Source organism: Anguilla anguilla, chromosome 11, assembly GCF_013347855.1.
Source record: "Anguilla anguilla isolate fAngAng1 chromosome 11, fAngAng1.pri, whole genome shotgun sequence".
Classification (NCBI taxonomy): domain Eukaryota; kingdom Metazoa; phylum Chordata; class Actinopteri; order Anguilliformes; family Anguillidae; genus Anguilla; species Anguilla anguilla.
In genome coordinates, this window is record NC_049211.1 from 21881760 (window position 1) to 21902997 (window position 21238).

General features: G+C 39.4%; 1 protein-coding gene across 2 annotated transcripts; it reads left to right on the forward strand.

Annotated features, from left to right (window-relative positions):
* The first annotated feature begins 220 nt into the window (after positions 1–220).
* On the forward strand, positions 221–20519 carry LOC118208731 (leucine-rich repeat neuronal protein 1). 2 transcript variants are annotated; one of them, XM_035383661.1, is made up of 2 exons: positions 221–580; positions 17157–20519. In XM_035383661.1, exon 2 carries the CDS (start codon positions 17413–17415, stop codon positions 19567–19569), a length of 2157 nt encoding a protein of 718 aa, XP_035239552.1. In that variant the 5' UTR covers positions 221–580; positions 17157–17412; the 3' UTR covers positions 19570–20519. The 2 variants fall into 2 exon arrangements, with proteins under 2 accessions (XP_035239552.1, XP_035239553.1); XM_035383662.1 differs by lacking the exon at positions 221–580 and adding an exon at positions 906–1133.
* Positions 20520–21238: the final 719 nt, after the last annotated feature.

Sequence of the window (21238 nt, forward strand, 5' to 3'; positions counted from 1 at the left end):
CTTCGGGGTATTAACCGTTCCCACAAAATTATCCCCAACCCCAACCCCCTCGCGATTCCTCATCAGTCCGTCCTTATATCCCATTGCCTTTGTTTCCATCACAAACTCCGAACAGATGGTGCCTTCCTTACCCACGATTGACAGGCACTAGCTTGCAACCAATCGCGTGCCTGGAATCAGTTGACTCGCCTGGACAACGCCAGGTGCTCCCTTCATATTTTGTGAACTCCGCGGCGCTGCACAAGCTGAAGCATTTCATACAGCCGCTGGTATTCAGTGGGCGGATTGCCGGTGGCGAGATAGGATTTCTTCAACTGGCGGTCCACTCTCACTGGGTTTACGTACCTCAAATGCACGGTCAAATTCTACCAATACGTTTGTGAATGTAAACATATCTTTTTCTGGATTATTGTAATTCATAGGTATGTAATGTAGCCTACGTATCATCGTTTCATTGTGCTATCAGCAATTGAGCAAAGGTTCAATTTCTTCCTGCGCACCGCATCTTCCACCAAACCTATCAAGTGTGGAGGAGCACTTATCGATGCTACTGTGAAGAGAAGGTTGTCATGCTAACAAGGTGAGCAGCATATAGGCTACCCCTCTACTATTTGGTATCAGTAAATTGACTGCTTTGCAATTAATACATTTGTTAGCCAACTATCTAGTACTAGTGAATCTAATAGTGCATTTTTTTTGTTCTGGAAAATCTATAGTTTTAGTATAATCCTACTCGGATTTCGTCAATCAAACTGTTTTAAACTGCAGTGCATTAAGCTATTTAAACGCGATTTCAGAATGCAAGGATGCAACTGTTTCCCCCACTTGGACTTTATGCTTACTACTTGACTGCAGTATATCTGTTGAGTAATGCACATGCTTCGCCCTGTGTTGGGTTGTCACCCTCGCAGTGAACATAGCTAAAATAAAATGCGGCTGTGTTTGAAGAAAGGTGTTGTTTCTTTCGTATCTCATTTGGTGTAGAAGATCTTTGAAAACATCTTTATTTTTTGCCTCGACTTAACGGCATTTATATGTGATAGTTCATAATCGTCGCGATTACTGTTTTCTCTAGCTGAGCGTTGCTAGCTTCGGGTATTTCGGAAGGACGGAGTAGAACAATGTACTACTAGGTAAGCAAGGGCAATATGATGCGCATTCATGTCTTCAGTCTTTGGTCTGTCACCAATTTCATCCTTTCCCTGTTGCCTTTTTAATTTATTGACCATAACCTGCAAAACATTGAATAATGAAACGGCAATATATTTGAGCTCACCATACCCGCAGACGTGTTATGTCTGCACAGTTGTGTCAGTCCTGTGCCTTATATTCCCACGCGATCGTTTTATGCGCAGTGTACGTTTTGGCAATGACATTATGACATATTCCTGACACTAAACGTCAATTTTTCTTCCCCCAGAAGTAACACTAATATTACAGATTTGTTAGACATATCGAAGTGTACTGTGGCGATCTGTGAATGGAATTTGTTGAAACCACCAAACGCACCTTTGAACAAATACGCGAAGTTCAAAATAGGTCGCTGATATTTGCTACTTTGCTTCAGATATGGAAATGATTTTGGTTGTGGAAATAGATACAGTATCGATATGTAACACTGCTGATGTCTTTATCAGTTTACATTTAAAAGAATAAATAGAATTAAGCTATTGAATATTTTAAAAGTACAAACGTACAAACTTTGATTCGCTATAGTGATATGACTTGATGCTGCAGAGACCACAGATGAAGCAAGCATAGTCCGTGCGCGGTTCTACCACGTCCATGTGCGTATTGTGTGACCAGATAAAATCCGATTTGCATTAAAATGTGCAATCGTCCTGCCAGATGTCTCAACCCCTCCATTCATTCGAAGGAATTCGAACAGACAAAGAGTTTACGAAGAAAGAAACAAGACAATAGTTCAGAAGTGAGAAGAAAAAAGTGGGGGACATAGGGTGGGGTGTGGGAGAGAATGAGCCGCATTGTTTTGGGTCACCTATAGTTTCCCGTCCCTGTTTTTGCAGCTGTTGCGCATGAAGCTCAGGGAAGAGGAAGCCACCTGTGTTGTTTCGTGCAAGATTTTTTTTTGCCGTTCATTAAATTAAATTGTTTGAATATTGTCATGGGCACATTTTTCTGTGCAACATCAGGGTCATGAACCTCAACAAGTTGCCAAAGCCTCATGTTGTGGTCATAAAGTGCAGTGATAGTTGGGAAACTGGACATTTGGGCAGAACGTTGTCTGTCGTAGTTCTTGATTGGTTTTGTCCGATGGATAATATTTAATTTACCTTGAGGATACACACAAAACCTAAAAGTAATGTAACTGAGTTCTGGATTCATCTTTGTTAAATAATGAAATCCTTATTTGTTTCATATGTTATAATCAGCAATTCAGTCACCCCACTTGCAATATTCAGAGATAACTAGTTATTTGGCAATAAAATGAAGTAAACATAGATGAAGCCAAGGTGCCTAGGTGACACCTTACATGTGCATGCTTGAAGAATAAAAGCTGATGTTGTATATTTATCGGTGTGTTCCAAACTTGGCTGGAACATCTGTTCATTATGCTGCAGGGCAGAGATTTTCTTCAGAAACTGTGTGAATGGTGACAAAGACAAATTAAACTCTCAAGACTGGCAATGTAGTGGGGGGAGGGACAGAAACATTGCAAGATGGTGCTTGGTCCAGAGGTCTGGCTTTGTGTTCCTTTGGTTCTCAAGACACCCTCCAGCTTTTAAATCTGGAGTCATGATTAAACTTTAGGACCAAGACTAACCTTACATTGAGTGTATATGTATATATGTATGGAAAGCAGAGCTTCAGTTCTGCCTCCTGTTGTTTTCTCACAGAAGTGTCAGTACAAGCACGTCACTCTCTTGTTCAGCTAATTCCAAACTGGTAACCTGTAAAATAAACTTTATTGTGTTGATAATGTGTGAGGCATGTCACAGGTCATCAAGAAGTACCCAGGCCATTGTGAAGATGGTACCATCAGACCTCAAATGGCAAGTAGGAACACTGTGGTCGTGCTAATGTTGCACTTTGCTTGTCTTGTCCCCATGCCATATATCACCAGAATAACATACAGACCAGATACATCAGATCTGTACGGCAGTTTGGCAATAGATTGCATCATGGCAGATGCTGAATTTCATGTTAAATGGAATGTTTTACTGTCAGTGTGCCTTGTCGTTATGCTCTTGCTTCTTTTGAATGTTTATATTGGCAATCATGTGGCTTTTCTGGAATTTTCTGGGATTCTATAAAAACATTTGGCGAAAACAGTGCATTGGCAAAAAGCAATCTGCTTTATACTTCAATAAACCATAACTTTTAAAAAAGTACTTAAGACAACATTATTTGTATTTTGTTCTAATATATATAACATTAAAAAAAAAATGTACCAGCCCACCTGTGCGACTACCTTAAGTGCTCTCCAGTAGCATTGAACATAATTACAGGGATCATTGAAGTACAAGCTAGCATATGTTCTGTTGATTTATTTATTTATTTTAGAGCCACTCTGACAAAAAATACCTGCAAAAAGGAAAATATAAATCCCAAGATGAAATAGAAGTCAATATTGCTGCCACAGTTGCAGCTGTCACTAAAAGCACTCATGTTTTACAAACACATGGAGCTTCAAAGGAATATTTTATGCACAGTAGACTACTAAAACAAAGCCTCTTTTTTATTGAATTCTTTTCAAGCCACATTTCTGTATTGGTGAAAAATAGTTTAGCAGTATTTTTTTATTCTATTTTAGATAAAAAAATTTTTTCGACCAGACAGGGTCTCTGAGAAGACACAGGCTTTGATACTCTTTAGCAAGTCAAACCCTCTGAATGAATGAGTGCATTCAATTCCACTTCTAGATTTTGCACCTTTGACTCAGTGTGCCAGCAGAATGAAAGATCTCCTTGATGCACAGGAACACCCCTGCATACTAATGGATGAGGAATAGGGTGTCACTCAGTCAGATCTGGTGTGCATGCTCCCTCTCAATCTCTGTCAGTCTGCTACAAAAGCTGACAAGTTTCACAACCACTGCATTACTCTGTGTGTCAGATGTGTTTTGAATGTCAAATTGTTTTGTAGTGATTATTTGTTGGGCATCTCTCCCAAAAATAAATGTATTATTATGTGCCCTATATGTACAGTGTACACATTGTTGAATAAGTGTCTTTTTGTTTTGTGTGTGCATCAGTTAAGGGCAATATTTAAAAAAGTGGAATGTGATTATTAAGTAGTTTAACAACAAAACAACATGTAACCATTGAATCCGTGAAATTACTTGTTTTTTAGGATGAGTTGCTTTGACCAAAATCATTCATCGTTTATCATTATTTTTGGCAACTCAGTTATGAAGCATAATTTTATATTTTATTGTTTAAAAAAACCCTGAAATCCTGAAAACCACATAAAAGCTTGATGGACATGCCAAAAGCATAAATTATGTTAATGAAGAAATTGTCAAAAAAAAAGTTACCCGCTGTGCAACGACAGCCATTTGTTGCTGTGAAATTACAGCCTTGGGTGTTTATTATCAAGAAAGCTTTGACTCCCTGTAATTTGGCTGTATATCAACACAGCTCCTCAACTCAACTCCTCATGACAGGTTGTGGGAAGTCTGATCTAATGTTAACATTGAGGGGTTGGTCTTTATTTACATTTGTTTATACTTCGGGAAAAATCAGCCTGTGAGATAGAATAGGAGAAGCACACTGTGTGCACAGGGCATGGACTGGTGCTGGAAAGGATGCACTAGGAATGTGGCCCTTGTTTACACCCATTATCCCACCCTAACAGACAAGGGGTCTACACAGCTGTCCCCTCATTTGGGTATGAAACAGGCGCACCAGTGGTGTAGCCCGTCTCCAAGGCAACCAGATGAATGCAAGCCTGTTGAGCAGTTCCAGACGCAGGAACACTGTTGACAATTTATACCAAGAGAAAGGACTAAACGATAGTGGTCAAATGAATTATACTTCACAAAATGTGCTGTTATGTATCAATTAAACCAAATTTCCTTGTTGTGGTACGCGTTTGCCAGCCCATTCTTTTTTAATTTTCTAGAGATCAGGGCAAGGTTATGTTTCACAAATGTAAAACCTAATATTCTTCTCATTACAGGCAGTAATAGCCTATTTCACCGAAACATATCTCTAGTTCAGTTATAGAATATGTCAGCTCAAAAAAGTGGACAATACCTGTACAATACTTTATGTTGGATGCAATCTTAATGCAAAATTTTAAAAGTAATAAATATGCTAAAATCAGTTTCAAAATTCTGGCCTCTGCAGTTACGACTAAAATAAATATGAAGAGATTTCTCTGAAAGGAATTTAGGAAGACATAAATGTTGAGGAAAGATTAACCTCTCTCAGAAACAAAATTTCCTTGAAAGATTGTTGTAAGCGGCTAATTTATTGGCATAGTTAACTTCCACTAGTGCTTTAGTGATGTCACACTGGTCTGTGAACATTGTTAGACAGGTCTCCTCGCTATTGCTCATGTTAAATGAATGCACTTATTCTTCTCTCATATTGTCATTAAGTGTCTGCTGAATGAATTTAATTTCATTTGATGCTAAAAGTACAATACGGAAGAAATTCATAAAAAGGGGATTCCTTTCCTAAAAATCAGAGGGTGAAATATACTTTTGATTCTGTACCAGTTTGTTTTATAGGACAAGAAAAATGTTCACAATAGCACCTTAATCTGTATGTACTGTTAGTAAAACAAAATAATTACTATAATGGTATAATAAAAGTACTGTTTAATTTGCACTTATTATGCAACTATTGCATTTCTTAGTATTTATTTTTCATGGAGGCACGCCACCTTCATTATTAGATTTATTTGATAATAACAGGGCTAATATTCTTACAGAAGTTTATGTTAGCTAGATAAATAGATCATTTGCAGTATCCATCAGAATTGAATTATAATCTACAGCTTTTATTCAGTGGACATATGCAAAACCAAACATTATGTCCTCAGCTGGGAAAATGAGAGAACTAGTGCCTGCCAAATTGAGTATTAATTTAAGCTGACTTTTTACGAGACAAGCTAATCCTTGGGTGTTTGGATACACTGTGTATCCAGCTGAAATGCATACAGTGCAATATGGTAAGCTAGTCTGCCTGTCAAAACCTAGTACTGTAGTTTGTAAGCTATGGGGCATGATAGCTCAACAGTTCACATATTAACTGAAATGCTTCACTTTGAATAGTTGGCTTCAATGATTTGACATCGACTGTCATTTGATTTAATTCCACTCAGTATTTAATTTCTCTTGATATATTTTTTTAAATAAATAGAAGTCTGTGACTTCAATGAGAATCAAGGTTCAAATTTTCATCAGTGATAACATCATTACTGTACTTGCCCAAAAAAGTTCCTTACTGGGTACTTACTCATATATTAATGAATATGCTTATTGATGTTTATCAGTTTGAACCAACTGAGAGAGCCTGATTGGGGAAGGCTGCAATTACTGAGCATCACTAATTCTGATCACATTAAAATCTCAGGCAGTCATATCCCTGTGAAAATGACTGGAGTAGGTTAGGGTATCCCTATATTCAACAATTATGAACAAGCATTTGTGATTTCATTTTGACCTGGTTCTGACCTCCCTTAGCACCACAGTATCTCGTCCTGTTGTTGATATAAGCTATGAAGACTTCCTCAGAATATAAGCTGTAGGGTTTGGTGTGGTGTGTGGATCACCAGGGAGAGTCCTCGTTCTGCTCAGAGTGTTCCAAGTCCAGCCCCTGGGCTCTGCTTAGGCACAGCGCGATCTCACCCTCCCTCACCTTGGGGCAGGGACCTGGATATTGTTTATTCCACTCTGTCACGTCTTAAGGTGACTTATACACATTTCAGTAGCACTTCTTCTGACTAGATACACTCAGTCATAAAAAGACTTTATTCAAAGAAGAATAAATCATTCAGCATTATTTCCCTACCAATACAAGTGGCTATAGATCACATTTATTTCACTTTTGTTTGGATGGGCTGCAAGCACAATAAACACTAAAATATGAAAGAAACCCACTTTTACTGTGATAGCAATCAAGTTCTCTATTGAATGGCACAGTTGTGCTTCAAACAAAGGCTCAGATTTACAAGCAAAAGATTTGCAGTTTAGCTTACATCAGTCTTGGAATCAGATGACAGTTCTGCCTGCTCACTGCTCACACAAGATGACAAAACACGATTCTGAATGCTTCTAGCATCAATAAACTGTAGCATTCACTGAATTTTACCTGCTTACGCCGTGATAAAAATATACGGTATGCATTTAGGAATCAATTTCATTCAGTGCTTCTTGTGTATTTTTGAATGACATTGTGCCCCATCGTGTCTGTATTCAGTTCTAAGTACGGGGCCTTTGCCTGCAGTATGAACAATATTATACAAAAGACTGCCCAATTCAATTTAAATGCTGGAGTCACGTCATCATGTTCTGTACTTTATAGTCAAATTCATTTTGTTTGCAAGTTTTTACTTACGGATGTTACTGCAAATAGCTTAAACCTGTGAGTTATATATTTCGATACAGAATTTTGACATGCTGTAACCTACTAAGCTTAATGCGGTTCTGTATGGAGGGTGAAGGAAGTGGGTGATGAAAGAGAACAGGGACTAGTACTGCGCTCCCCTGTCACTCTCCCCCATCTCCTACTAATGAACTGCCAGCCCCCACTGCCACCAACTCCTTCAGACTTCTCTTTACCTGCTCCCTTTAGCCATACAGAAATGTACTCTGTCAGTGCCCTTTCATCGTGGCCCTCTGTGTTTTTGTGCTTGCCCTCATAAGCGTAACCCATTCTGCCTCCTTAGGAACCTTCCTGCACCAGCTTTAATAAGCAGGAGCCCTGGGGAAAGATTACATCATCTGTGTTTACCTGCAGCTCTGTGCTGTGTTTGTGAAATTCACGGGTGAAGTGTGATGCATGCTGAGGTGGTTGAAGCCAACCATATTGCACATTATTGTACATGGTTTGTAGGTAACAGTGCATTGGGGATGTCCTTACTTCCTAATTCCTGAGTTTTACACTTTTCTTTATCATGCGTTACATGATATGTGTATGTGTACATGATATGTGTACATGTATGTGTGATATGTGTATATGTGTAGGGCCCAGTTTAGTCTGTCACACTGACACGTGGTGTTTATCTATGAATCCATTACATATAGTCATTATTGCTGATGACATTCCAGAAAGCACCTAACTGTGTTAGACAAAGGAAAATGCCTTTTTGACTGATTTCTGTTGGCACTGTAATGCCAGACTGGGAAGTGTCCAAGTTCAGGTCATTCCCCGTATACTTTAGATTCAGTGAAAGAATTTAATCATCGTCACCTCTCGTTGTTTGGATTGCCTGCATTTAACCTAGATTGGAAACATAAATGCTTAAAAGGACATGAGGTATAGTTTATGCTGCTCCAGAACTATTAGCCCAGTGAAAAATGAACTGCCTGTTGACAATTTTTATGACATGAATGTTTGCCATGAATGACGCCACACTAATTGTGGCTAGTGACACTGGGATATTTCTGTAGATTTCATTCTGAACTAACATAAGGATAATGCTAGTGCCTGGAGTAGCATACATTTTCCCGACCCATTCACTTGGATTTGATGCCAGTTCACATTAACTTAATGATGTCCTGTGCATAGCAATCATTCAATCTGAATGTGCTACTGTATCTCTTCTGACAAACTAGGCTAGAATTCATGGGAATTACCTTCGATAACATTGGTACAATAGGTATATTTTTTCCTTTTCCCAAAAAGCATTGCTTGGAAAGCATTTATGTAGTGCTATGTTTTATTGTCAGCTTCAGTGTGTCAGAGGCTAAAGTCAGAGATATCCCGTGTGATGAGGGTTAAGCTCAGGATAAGAGTTTTTCCAGAGGAAAGCCCTGGTTTGTTATGAACCTCCGTGTGGTTACCAGGAGCTGTGAGGCCTTAGTGAGAGGATTCTGTGAAGTGTCAGACAGTAAATATAACCGCAGATGACTGCTGCAAAGAAAGTCTTGAATGGTATTAATGTTACAGCTAAATATTTTGTTTGTTTTCACCCACGCTTTGGCCATAAGGCTCACCACGCGTGCCATTTTTACAAATGCTTACCACCACATATGGGTGGCTACCTCTCCCAGATTTACATGAAAATTGTGAAGCTTTGGCTTAGATAACTGTCTGATGCCAGATGTATTTTTGAATGGAGGAAAATATGCATAAAATTTGAAATGAAGAGTACAGTAAGACTACATGAAATGGCCTGACTCAGTGAGTCAGGGATGTAAAATACATTTAGTAATTTATAGTATACAGTACTATGTTATAGTCTGTTTTTATAAGGTCAGCCATACTGTCTCCATCCAGTTGCTGGAGTATGCATAGTTCAGGATTCACCTGAGACACTTAAAATGATAAATTGTAAGAGATAAATGGTAAATTATAACTGCTACCTTTTACGAATGTATAAACCATGCTTGCCTTTGCATGCAAGCAACTCATTTTCTGAACAGTGAATTTTCTGCACTGGCTGAGCAATTATAGGGCACTGTATATTGTTATTACCATTTTTATCCCTTTGCATAGACTGCCCATTAGCATGTGCTCATAATCTATTCATAGTTCATGAAAGGCTATCTAAAAAAGCCCTCCCACTTCCAGCACTCATAACGTAAATCATTGAGAATGCTGCATTATTGCTCAGCAATTATTTAGCTGCTGGTTTGCCCACTGAAGAGCGATTTTATGCTCCTTTCCTTTGGGCATATATGAAGGCCATATTGTGGCTTGCGCAAGGTACCCCACTGGGATAATGGTCAAGCAGGATGCGGCGGTGGAACCGGAGAGCCCGTTTTCCACCCCAAACTGACAGTTTACAGCGTCCGAACACCAGGTGTTTGAGTTTTATGGCCTAGCATGAACACAGCGATTTGCTCTGCCGTCAGGTTTGATTAAAGAGCTGCGGGGGAGATCTGGGGTGAGCAGACATGCGCAGAGGTGAAAAAAGAACAGGCTAATATCCACTGCAGCGAATAGGCACAGAGCAGCGTTAAGAAGATATATTTCTGACAAATTAGGGTGTGTGAGACTGAGGAGGAAATTTGGCTTTTATCCTGGTTGATTTATTGCATTGCAGTTCATTTTGCATGCATATCCCTTTCGGGAACTCAGCCAATGTTTTTGTTGCGTTGGATTCTCTGTGTTGCTTGCTTTTCCTGTGCTACAGCCTGTGTTTATGTTGGGGTTGTGTTATGTGAAGTTTTGTGAAGTATGAAGCAATCAGTTTGTAAGCATCTCACGTTGCTCTTCTGATGCAAACTCCTGTCTTGGAGGTCAAAGTTCCCTGGGAGAGACTTGGTGGACTGTACAGTGGATGCCTTAAAAGCTTTGTAGCATTTACAATACCTCATTCTTTGATTACATAGTGCAGATTTCTTTCATACCACACAACGCTCTGCCTCATTTCCAGTCATTAACTTGTACATTTGTTCACAGAAGCAATCAAACTATCTTTACAGTGGAGAAATAAATCCCTTGCCATGTTTACATCTAGTGATGGAATTTAACTTTTTTCCTGGGCATGGTGGATAGCACATTTCATATTAAACCATAGATCCTGATGTTAGTTTGCAGTTTTAAGAGTTTGGTTAATCCGTTGCTTACAATACACAATTCCGAGTTGAAATTAAAATCAGTGGAATTTAATCCCTCTTAATGCATGTTGCTTTGTTGTTATTTAAGAGTGAAATCTGAGATTAACCTTAATAGGGGGAAATGAGCACTAAAAACCTATTGATATGGATAAAATAGAGCTGGGCTGAGTCTGAGCACATTGACACATGGCCACCAGTTTCAAAGTGCAAAAGGAAAACATTTGTATTTTATTCTCTGATTGAGTTTTTGATGCATCAGTGTATCGCTGAGTTGATTTTTTCTTAATGCATTTGATAATGCCTGTGAAAGGCATGTATCTCACATTGCTCCACTTTGTCATGCTATGCAGTATTTTATAATATCGTAATCCACGTCTACCATATATAAAGCACATAAATGAAAAATAACTTGAAAAACTGAAAAAAAAAAAAAAAACTACAGATGTTTAAACCTTGTTTTCGAAAGACTTTGATTGTTACTGATTCATATTTAGTGTTTCAGAGAACACTACTTTCATAACCAGACATATTATATTTTAAAATATAAAAACAAGACTGAACCTTATATGCTGTAATATAGTTTATACTGTGATATATGGAAACACACATGGCTGCCATTTGGTACAGTTGTGGTTTGAGTCCTGGACTGTTGGTTTGGGACAAAGGTGTTATATACGTTCAGAAATAACAGTACATATTTCTAAATATACCCTGGAAGGTACAATAAAGCTATTTGGGTATTAATAAGTACATTTTGCTAGTAAAAAGGTACAAATGAATTATTAAACCCATGGCCAGGTAGGTACCACTTCAGTGACAAGCCTACCCTTTTCTTTGGCAATTTTTTAGACATTTTTTACTGAGAGTGTACCCATAATCCTGGTATTTTACCCCATTTACCTCAGGCACTCCAGTAGAAGTACAAGTGAAAAGTAACCACAAGGGAGAGAGAGAAAGAGAATGAGATGGTCTAGCATTTTACAGTCTCCTGATCAGAACTAACACATCCATCTTTTTTATATTTGGAGTGTCTATAAATAACAGCTGCAGGTAAGCAGTAAAAGTGGAGGAACTGTCAATCAAACCCTGCTGCTATTCTTTGTTATGTTAAATTATGTCATGTATTGAGATGAATAGGTAACAGGAGAGAAATCAAACCACTGGTTTTATGTGTAGGCTATATTTTAGAATATGTATACTTACTTAAGGGGAGTAGACCTAAATGTTCTATCCTTGTCAGGGCAGGTTGGTACATAAATCACACCTAAATTTTCTGTAAATGGCTGAAACATATTTTTCAGTATCTATCCTATGTCGGTGAAATACAATCATAATAGATACTGTATTAGGATTGATATGTGTTAGCATGACATTTTACTGACAGTTAAGGTCTTTTTTTTTCACTGCAACTGAGGGTTAAGCAATTATGAAATGCCTTTATGGCTGTCCCCAATTTAATCCCAGATCAGATTATTGGAGTACAGAAGAGGCTGTGGTTTTTTGCTGGTGTGGGCAGATTTTCCTGTAGTACAGAGGACAAAGTGTCCCATCAATGTACAGCAGCTAATGAAGCAGGAAGTGGTAATGACGTTTGATACTGAACATATATCTGTAATGCACTTGGCTGCTGAAGTCTTGATTACATTTAAACAGCCAAGGCAGTGAATAACGTTATGCATTGAAATAAAGCAAATGACTCATTTTGTTTTTCTTGCTCATGTTTTATGCTAATTTTATATCAATATTTCCCAGGTGTCTCCAATTTCATAGGAGCCACTGTGACCTGCATAACAATATCACAGCCTTAGCAGTGTTTTTACACCAAAAGAACTGTACGTCCTAAATATGTTCCTTGCGTCTTGTAATGTGTGACATGATATGCATTTTAGTGACGTGTTTTTTTGTTATTTTCTGTCTTTCTGGGAGTGTGTGCACCTAATCATTTTGAATAGTTGTGAAACTGTTGGGTACACATTCTATTCATAGATTCCTTGTGGTCATGAAGAAAATACTGCTGTTACAGAAAGTGTTCCATTACACACATGGAATGCATTCCAGTGATGATACTGTGGCATTATAGGTCATCTTGGTATTCAAAGCCTTGTTAGTACTGCCTCGTTTCTTGAATGGCATCTTAGTTTGATGGCAGGCGGTGGATGTTATATTCATCAGCTTGCCTTTGTGTTCCCTCAGCATCAATAGGTTGAATGTGCTCCTTCAGTGCGGAGAGCTCTGCAGCACTGATGTAGTCTGTAAATCAGTTCTGTTCTTTTTAAAAAGGGTATTCTAAATTTCAAGCATAAGACTATCTTTCGCCACCACAAGTTTCAGAACCAAGCTGCACACCCGCCTTTACAAAGCCAGAAAACAGGCAGATTTCTTTGCACCACCTATTAAAGTCCATGTTTCTCTTTGTGGGATATCCTGTCTGCAAGCATGGGACATATTTTGTACAGCCCCCAGCTATTGCTATCATGGGACTTCCCCCTGATCTCATTTGAATTAAGTGACAATTACCAGCCACTCCAAAAAGAACTGGGGTTGGTACAGTCACAGCTGAGGGCCTCAAACTCCTAATTGATTTTTGTGAAGCTCATTAGAACCCTTATCTGTACAAACTGCAATGCCTTCCGTAATCATGTCTCACCGGTTTTCAATTCCTTGTTACAGATTTTAAATGTGTTTCCTTGTTGCCTGGTAGATTAGGCCTATCTGGCAATGTACTGTAAGTGCGCATAATGCATCACCTCTGGACTTCTCACTCATTCGACAATTAGAATATGTAAATTTGCCTCTATGATTGAGATGGGGAGGGAAAAAAATTCAATAAGCAGTTAGCATAGTTATTTCACAAAGCACATCATTTCTATACAAGTTTTTAGGATCCATTAAAAATTCCCCTGGTAATCAATGAGATTTATTGTGTTATACAATTAGAACACAAGTAAAAACCAGAAAACAGTGCTATGCAGAGGAGACATGAGGTACGTTATTCAACAGATCACCTTAAAGAGCTTGATTTGCCTTCCTTTTATGAAGCCTTGACAACTGAAAAGATATTGAAATTTATTATTTCTGTGCCCAAGCCAGTTTGTGAAGTTTTTGTCAAGTAAGGTTCATGTTCTTGCACTGAAACTTTTGCGAAACGAGGGGATGTTTATTACAAAAAACATGGCTTCTAGAACATGCTTTCATCCAGCAAACACACTCAAGTTAATAAACAGGCCAATGACTGGGTCACAGACGGTGGAGGTGTCAGGCTCTATTACAGAGACCGATGAAGGACTATTTTGGAGATTTTCTGCCCCTTGATACAGGTCTTAATGCACCTCTTCCCCCATGATGGGGCACACATGAACACCATCTGGCGCAGCAGCTGTACTTTCCAAAGCCCTGCTCATGTGTGGTTCTTCCCCAAAGAGTACTGGGTCTCCAGATCTACATCAGTCAGCACTTTTTTCCCCTCACACAGTAATTTTGATAACCCTAATTTATTACCATATTACTTGAGCTGATATTGATGGTGAGCGTGTGCAGTACAAGCAGACCAATGCCAGTGCAGTATGTCAAAGCTCTGTCATGGTTGCAGTTTTGTGCTTTCCCAGTCAGCCCAGGACTGCGTTACTCAATAACGCCTCTAATCCTTGACTTCATTTCAGGCTCTTTTCCACATCCCTGACCTATTGTCTTTAAAAAATTGAGAATTTCCCTGAAAATGTGAAGTTCATTTTCTTAATACAGCAGTACACATATTGAATTTTGTTTTATATTAAATCACGTGAAGATTAGAAGATGGGCGCTTCATAATTATCATAGTTTTCTTAATTATCCCAAGGTTTTTAGAAAACAATATCATCAAATTTTACCAGATCAGCATTGAGTTTAATGCATAAAAATTTTTGGCTTGATCTCAGCTGTCTATCGGTAGTTGACAGCAGACCGAACCCTGTAGTTCCGACATCCCAGGCTACAGCCTGGTTTATGTCATTTTCCAAGAATGACAGTGTGATTTCAAAAATGTCAAAAATGTGTCAGAGTGGTGGGCGGCTATCGAGGATTAGCGGCGACGGTGGATGCCAAGGACGAAGTAGAGGTGGTTGGTTTCTATTGGCAGCTTATAAATTACAACCTGTAGTATACTTTTTACACAGTTATCCACTTGTAAAGCCTATTGCAAACTGTAGGCTATACATACCCGATTTTTGAAGCGTAGTCTATTTGTACTTAAAAATGCAATGCAGCCCCCATGTTGTAATGCAGTTAGAAAAACAAACTTGTATTTTTACAAATTACACAGGTATTTGAGTGTCATATCCTGCAAAAAGATAAGCAATAAATCACTGCTACCATTGGCAGTTATTTGTGGTGTTGAAAACATGGTGGTCAAAATTCAGAAATGGAATAGATTGTATGGATTTTAAAAAGAGACGCTACAGGAGAAGGGCTGGGTTCTGGATTCTTTGATGCTGGATGAGAGAATAAGTGGTATTACTGGAGACAGATCAGGGCCTGGTATTATACAGTGATCAACCTCTGTGATTATAGAGGTTTTAGTAACCCAACTGTATTTGTCTTTACAATTGGGTTACTGACACCAATTTCAGATTGTATTCAGTGTAAGATAAAAGGCTGGAAAAGTTGTAGCTTTTTTCAAGGACAACTTGTGGCACTGGAAAATGTAAACATATGCTCTTTTTTTTGACGATGTGGCCTAAGTTTTTGCGTATTCTCTAAATCAAAACATTTCGCTGATGCAATGCAACAAAAATGAAAATGGCAGTGGATGAGGCTTTTCTTTTACCTGTTTAATAGTTTCAGGCAGCTTAAAAGCTCATTAAAAGACAGACAATGGAAATGAATTCCAATTTAATGCCACAGAAGCACAAAGTATTTGGGAGATTTTTTCTGCCCTGTCAGGCATGTCAAATTAGTCCCCAAAAATCAGCAGGCTCATTATAATTTAACTCTTAAGCATCGCTCCTCCTCCCTTCTCTTCCTTGCTCTCCTGCTCCCAGGAAAGTCATAAACAAACCTTTTTGTCATTCTGGTACAATCACTCAACCAGTTGGGTGTCCTAAATGCAACCTGGCACTGCACTGATCTCTACTTCATAACCAGGAACAACCATTGCAGTGATGGCGATAATAAACAGGAATACTTTGTTGTGTTGAAACAGAGAATTATTTTCTTTTAAATAAGAAATATTAGTATGCCTTGCATTTTTTATGTTCAGAATGTTCAGGATAGTTGCTTAATGTCTTCCATAAAGAATAGTGTGTTGAACATAAAACCAAAAGCTGTGGTTCTTAGTTGTTTAACCATTCCAGGCATTCTAGTTCGAGACAGAGAGAGAGAGAAAACAGTCGAAATTTTTATGCAGCACCAATATTTTACATCAGTTTATATCCAGCATGTTTTGGGTGTATAGCTCTTAGTATAATTGTGCCCTTCAGTCACACTCTTGAAAGACTGTGCTTAGGAACGCCCCATAAGCTTCAGTGAAAAATGTATTTTTATTATTTATAATTGGTATTTATAAATCACTGTCATCAAATTTTAGTCAGATTAAATTCCCCATTTATTTATTTAGTTTAGAAAATTATTTAATAGTGTATTGGAGTAAATTATTCATGTATAGTTTTTATCAATGTGTACATCTCCTGATGTATGTCTACATGTATGAAAGCCTTTGGACAAACATATGTCTAATGAAAAATATTAGCATAGTTGTTGTTTTTCCATTTCGTAAACACATTCAAAATAGCTTTTTTTCCCACTATAGGCCAATATTTTTTTTACATTCATCCACATGTGGAGAACATACTGGTCCTCAAGGTTAAAAATAAACTGTTCTTTGAACTATTGTTTAATAATTCAGGAACTCACTAGTAGACCTATTCAAAACTCAGATTACTGAAGATCCTTCATCAAAATGAGTTTGAGTGGATGCAGATTAATTTGACTTTGAATAAATTTAAAATGATAAAGCTTCTAATGCATCTGCCATTTCACAAGCCTGTTGGATAATCTGAAATTTGATCTCTCTCCGATACATTTTGCATTTTGTGTGCATGATAATCAGTAGATTTAGCATTGTATTAAGTTAACCAGTGAGCGTGCATATACCAGTCTTTTTTTACTCACTCCTGTATGTTTTATATTTAACTCCCATTGTTTGCATTTATTTTTCTTGTAATCACCTTTACTTGAGCATTATATTTGAAATACAATATTTAGCTAAACAGATTTTTGCTCGCTCTCTCTCTCTCTCTCTCTCTCTCTCTCCGCTCCCTCCCTCGCGCTCTGCCCCCCCCCCCCTCTCTCTCTCTCTCTGTCTAATGTTGTTTCTTTGTCTGTATTGGAGTTTCATGTTTTGCATTACTGCCTACCATAATTATGCATATATCTAGTGTGCCACTCTTGAATCTCTAATCTGATATGTATCTCGGTATTTCAGGTCCATTCCACAGTTGAGGCTGGAGTGAGGAGCATCACCTCTTGTTAAGCACATGAAAGAACAGCAGAAAGTGGAAAGACGACAGTGGATCATTACCTGATCTTCACACCCATTCACAGCCACTCTCCCACTGTGAAAGTGCTGTTCTGCTGTGGGAAATTACTAATGAGCACTTCTGGTTGATGACACTCTCATAGTCACTTTCAAGGTAATTGGCTACTGCCTCAACTTTGCGGATAGAAAGCAGACAGACAACATGACGAGCAGGATTTCCATCTCCTTTCTTCTGGGCCGGCTGTGTTTGGCGAGGCTGCTGCTTGCCCTGGCAGGACTGTCTTTAGGGTGCAGTGCTGAGTGTCCCCAGCTTTGCGTGTGTGAGATCCGGCCCTGGTTCACTCCTCAGTCCACCTACAGGGAGGCCACCACTGTGGACTGCAATGACCTGCGACTCACCCGCATCCCCAGCAACCTGTCCAGTGACACCCAGGTGCTCCTGCTACAGAGCAACTACATTGCCCATAGTAATGAGGAGCTGGAGCAGCTCTTCAACCTGACTGAGCTGGACCTGTCCCAGAACAACTTCAGCAGCATCCGGGACGTGGGTCTTGTCAACATGTCCCAGCTCACCACACTGCACCTGGAGGAGAATCAGATCACTGAGATGCCTGACTACTGCCTGCAAGACCTTTCCAACCTGCAAGAGCTCTACATCAACCACAACCAGATCAGTTCCATCTCAGCTAATGCCTTCTCTGGACTGCGGAATCTGCTGCGGCTCCATCTCAACTCCAACAAGCTGAAGGTCATTGACAGCCGCTGGTTCGAGTCTACTCCCAACCTTGAGATCCTCATGATTGGGGAAAACCCAGTTATTGGAATTCTGGACTTAAATTTTAAGCCTCTTGTTAACCTAAGGAGCCTTGTTTTGGCTGGAATGGATTTGACAGATGTTCCTGGGAGTGCGCTTGTGGGACTTGATAACTTGGAAAGCCTCTCCTTTTATGACAACAAGCTGGTCAGGGTCCCACATCTTGCCCTGCAGAAAGTTCCCAATTTAAAATTTTTGGATCTGAACAAAAACCCTGTGCACAAAATCCAGGAAGGGGACTTCAGGAACATGTTGCGGCTGAAAGAGCTAGGTGTCAACAACATGGCAGAATTAGTCTCAATTGATCGTTATGCACTTGACAACCTACCAGAACTGACTAAGCTGGAGGCTACCAACAACCCCAAGCTCTCTTACATCAACCGACAAGCCTTCCGGGACGTCCCATCTTTGGAGAGCCTCATGTTGAACAACAACGCACTGAATGCCCTTTATCAGAAGACAATGGAATCACTACCTAACCTGCGGGAGATCAGTATCCACAGCAACCCGCTACGCTGTGACTGTGTCATCCAGTGGATGAACTCCAACAAGACTAGCATTCGCTTCATGGAGCCCCTCTCCATGTTCTGTGCCATGCCGCCCGAGTTCAGAGGTCAGCATGTGAGGGAGGTTCTTCTGCAGGACTCCACCGAGCAGTGCCTACCCATGATCTCCCATGACACCTTCCCCAACCATCTCAACCTGGATATCGGCATGACCGTTAGCCTGGATTGCCGTGCTATGGCCGAGCCTGAACCTGAGATCTACTGGGTCACACCAATGGGGAACAAGATCACGGTGGACACCCTGTCTGACAAGTACCACCTGACTAGCGAGGGCACCCTACGTATCACACATGTGCAGGTGGAAGACTCGGGCCGGTACACTTGTGTGGCCCAAAACACAGAGGGTGCAGACACGCGAGTGTCCACCATCCGAGTCAATGGGACCTTACTGGATGGAGTTCAGGTCATGAAGATCTCTGTCAAGCAGACAGAATCCCACTCCATCCTCGTGTCCTGGAAAGTAAACTCCAATGTCATGACCTCAAACCTGAAATGGTCATCCGCAACCATGAAGATCGATAACCCTCACATTACCTACACTGCCAGGGTCCCAGTGGACGTTCATGAATACAACCTCACCCACCTGCAGCCCTCCACCGAGTATGAGGTGTGCCTCACCGTGTCAAACATCCACCAGCAGACACAGAAGTCCTGTGTCAATGTCACGACCAAGAATGCAGCCTTTGCTGTGGACCTCTCAGACCAAGGGACCAGCACTGCCCTGGCAGCTGTCATGGGAACAATGTTTGCCATTGTCAGCCTGGCCTCCATCACTGTTTACATTGCCAAGAGGTGGAAGAGGAAGAACTACCACCACTCCTTAAAGAAGTACATGCAGAAAACATCCTCCATCCCCCTGAATGAGCTCTACCCTCCTCTCATTAACCTGTGGGAGGCAGACACCGAGAAGGATAAAGAGGGATCATTGGAGAACAAGCCTACACAAGTTGACACAACAAGAAGCTATTACATGTGGTAAAGTCCCAGAGACTTGGTTTCTCGGAGCACACAGACACACTTTTGCTTTTTTGTGCAAAAGTAAAGTTGCGAATTTTTTTGTATTTTCAGCTTTGCTATTTTTAGGCAGAGTGGTAATGGACAGGATTATATATTTTTAGTATAGCGTATCGCCTTTGTTCCTTTTCTTTGTTTTGGACACTCAAAATGGCAGCTTTATTTAGCTTCCAGGACATCTTAGTTGATGTGCTTTATTTTGTGATGCTCTTTTTGATTGCACAGCTTTGGTTACTGTCAAGGACTCTAGCTGGGTTCCAGGGTTAAAAGATGCAGAAGCCAGCACTTGCGTCTTTCTGTTTCTTTCATGGGACATATTCTTAGAGATTGCAATGTTTCTTTCAGTCTTTTGTAAAACAGTCTAACTGTTGTGCACTGAAACATTAACAAGTTTGTCAAAGGACTTCTATATATGAGCTGACAAAGGAGATTAGACTTGATATATTGTCTACTGAATAACGTTAGCAATTGTATGGTAATGTTGTATCAACTATAATTTGAACTTTTTGGTTTTTAACCAAAACATTGTTTTTGATTTAGAAATTAGTTTGCAGATAAGTACTGTAAACAAGCAATAGAAGTATGAATGTTTGATAACCAACAGTTATTAGGTAAGTAGTCAACTAAGCTTTTTTTAAATTTTACTATTGCTTTTTTCCCATTTGCTAGGATCTGTTAATGACCACTTGAGTTTGTTGTAATTTCAACATGCAAAATATGTTATATAAGGAAGGACAGACTAAAATAAATAACCATTTTGTTCTTTTTTATATAAGGATTTTCAGGTCTTGTGTCATTATTTTAACTGCAACATTAAGTTGATTATTAATGGAATTATAAAAAGGTAAACACATGACACTCATGGGCATTGCTTCTGAGTGATAATGACAATAAAACTGAATTTTATGCCCCATGGAAACTAGTATAATGATGATACACTCAAAGGAATGTTTATAACATGGTTTGATTTTCACTGTGATTTGGTATATTTCATTTTCAATCATTTGTCAACAGGTGATTTTGGACAAACTCACTAACACACAAGTGAACGTGCGCGCACGCACGCACACACACACACACACACACACACACACACACACACACACACACGTGTGATACATAGCTGTAGTATTGCCAAGCACAACCCATTTATACAACCAATACATCCACATTGGCCAAGATTTAAATAAAATCCAGAAGTGTGTGGAAACCTGGCAAATGAAATTCAATGTAGCCAAATGTAAAGTTTTGTATGTGGGAAATAAAACCATAATAGGCAGGATTACTTTATGGAAGGAACAAAAATGGAAGGTGCTCAATTTGAAATAGACTTGGGATTAATGGTTGTTTCAGGTTCTGGGCACTGTGCTCTAGCAGTAATAAAAAAAAGGCCAGCAAGATGCTGGGGAATATACCCAAATGTATTGAGTATAAATCCAAGGTAGTTTTACTTACACAACATATTTGTTAGACCACACTTGGAGTGTTGTGTGCACTTCTGGGGACCATACTACAAGAAAGATATAGAGGCATTGGACAAGTTTCAAAGAAGAGCAACCAAATTGATTCCTGCTATGGAAGAGAACAGCTATGAGGAAAGACTTAAGATGCATAATCTCTTCAGGCTTAGTTAA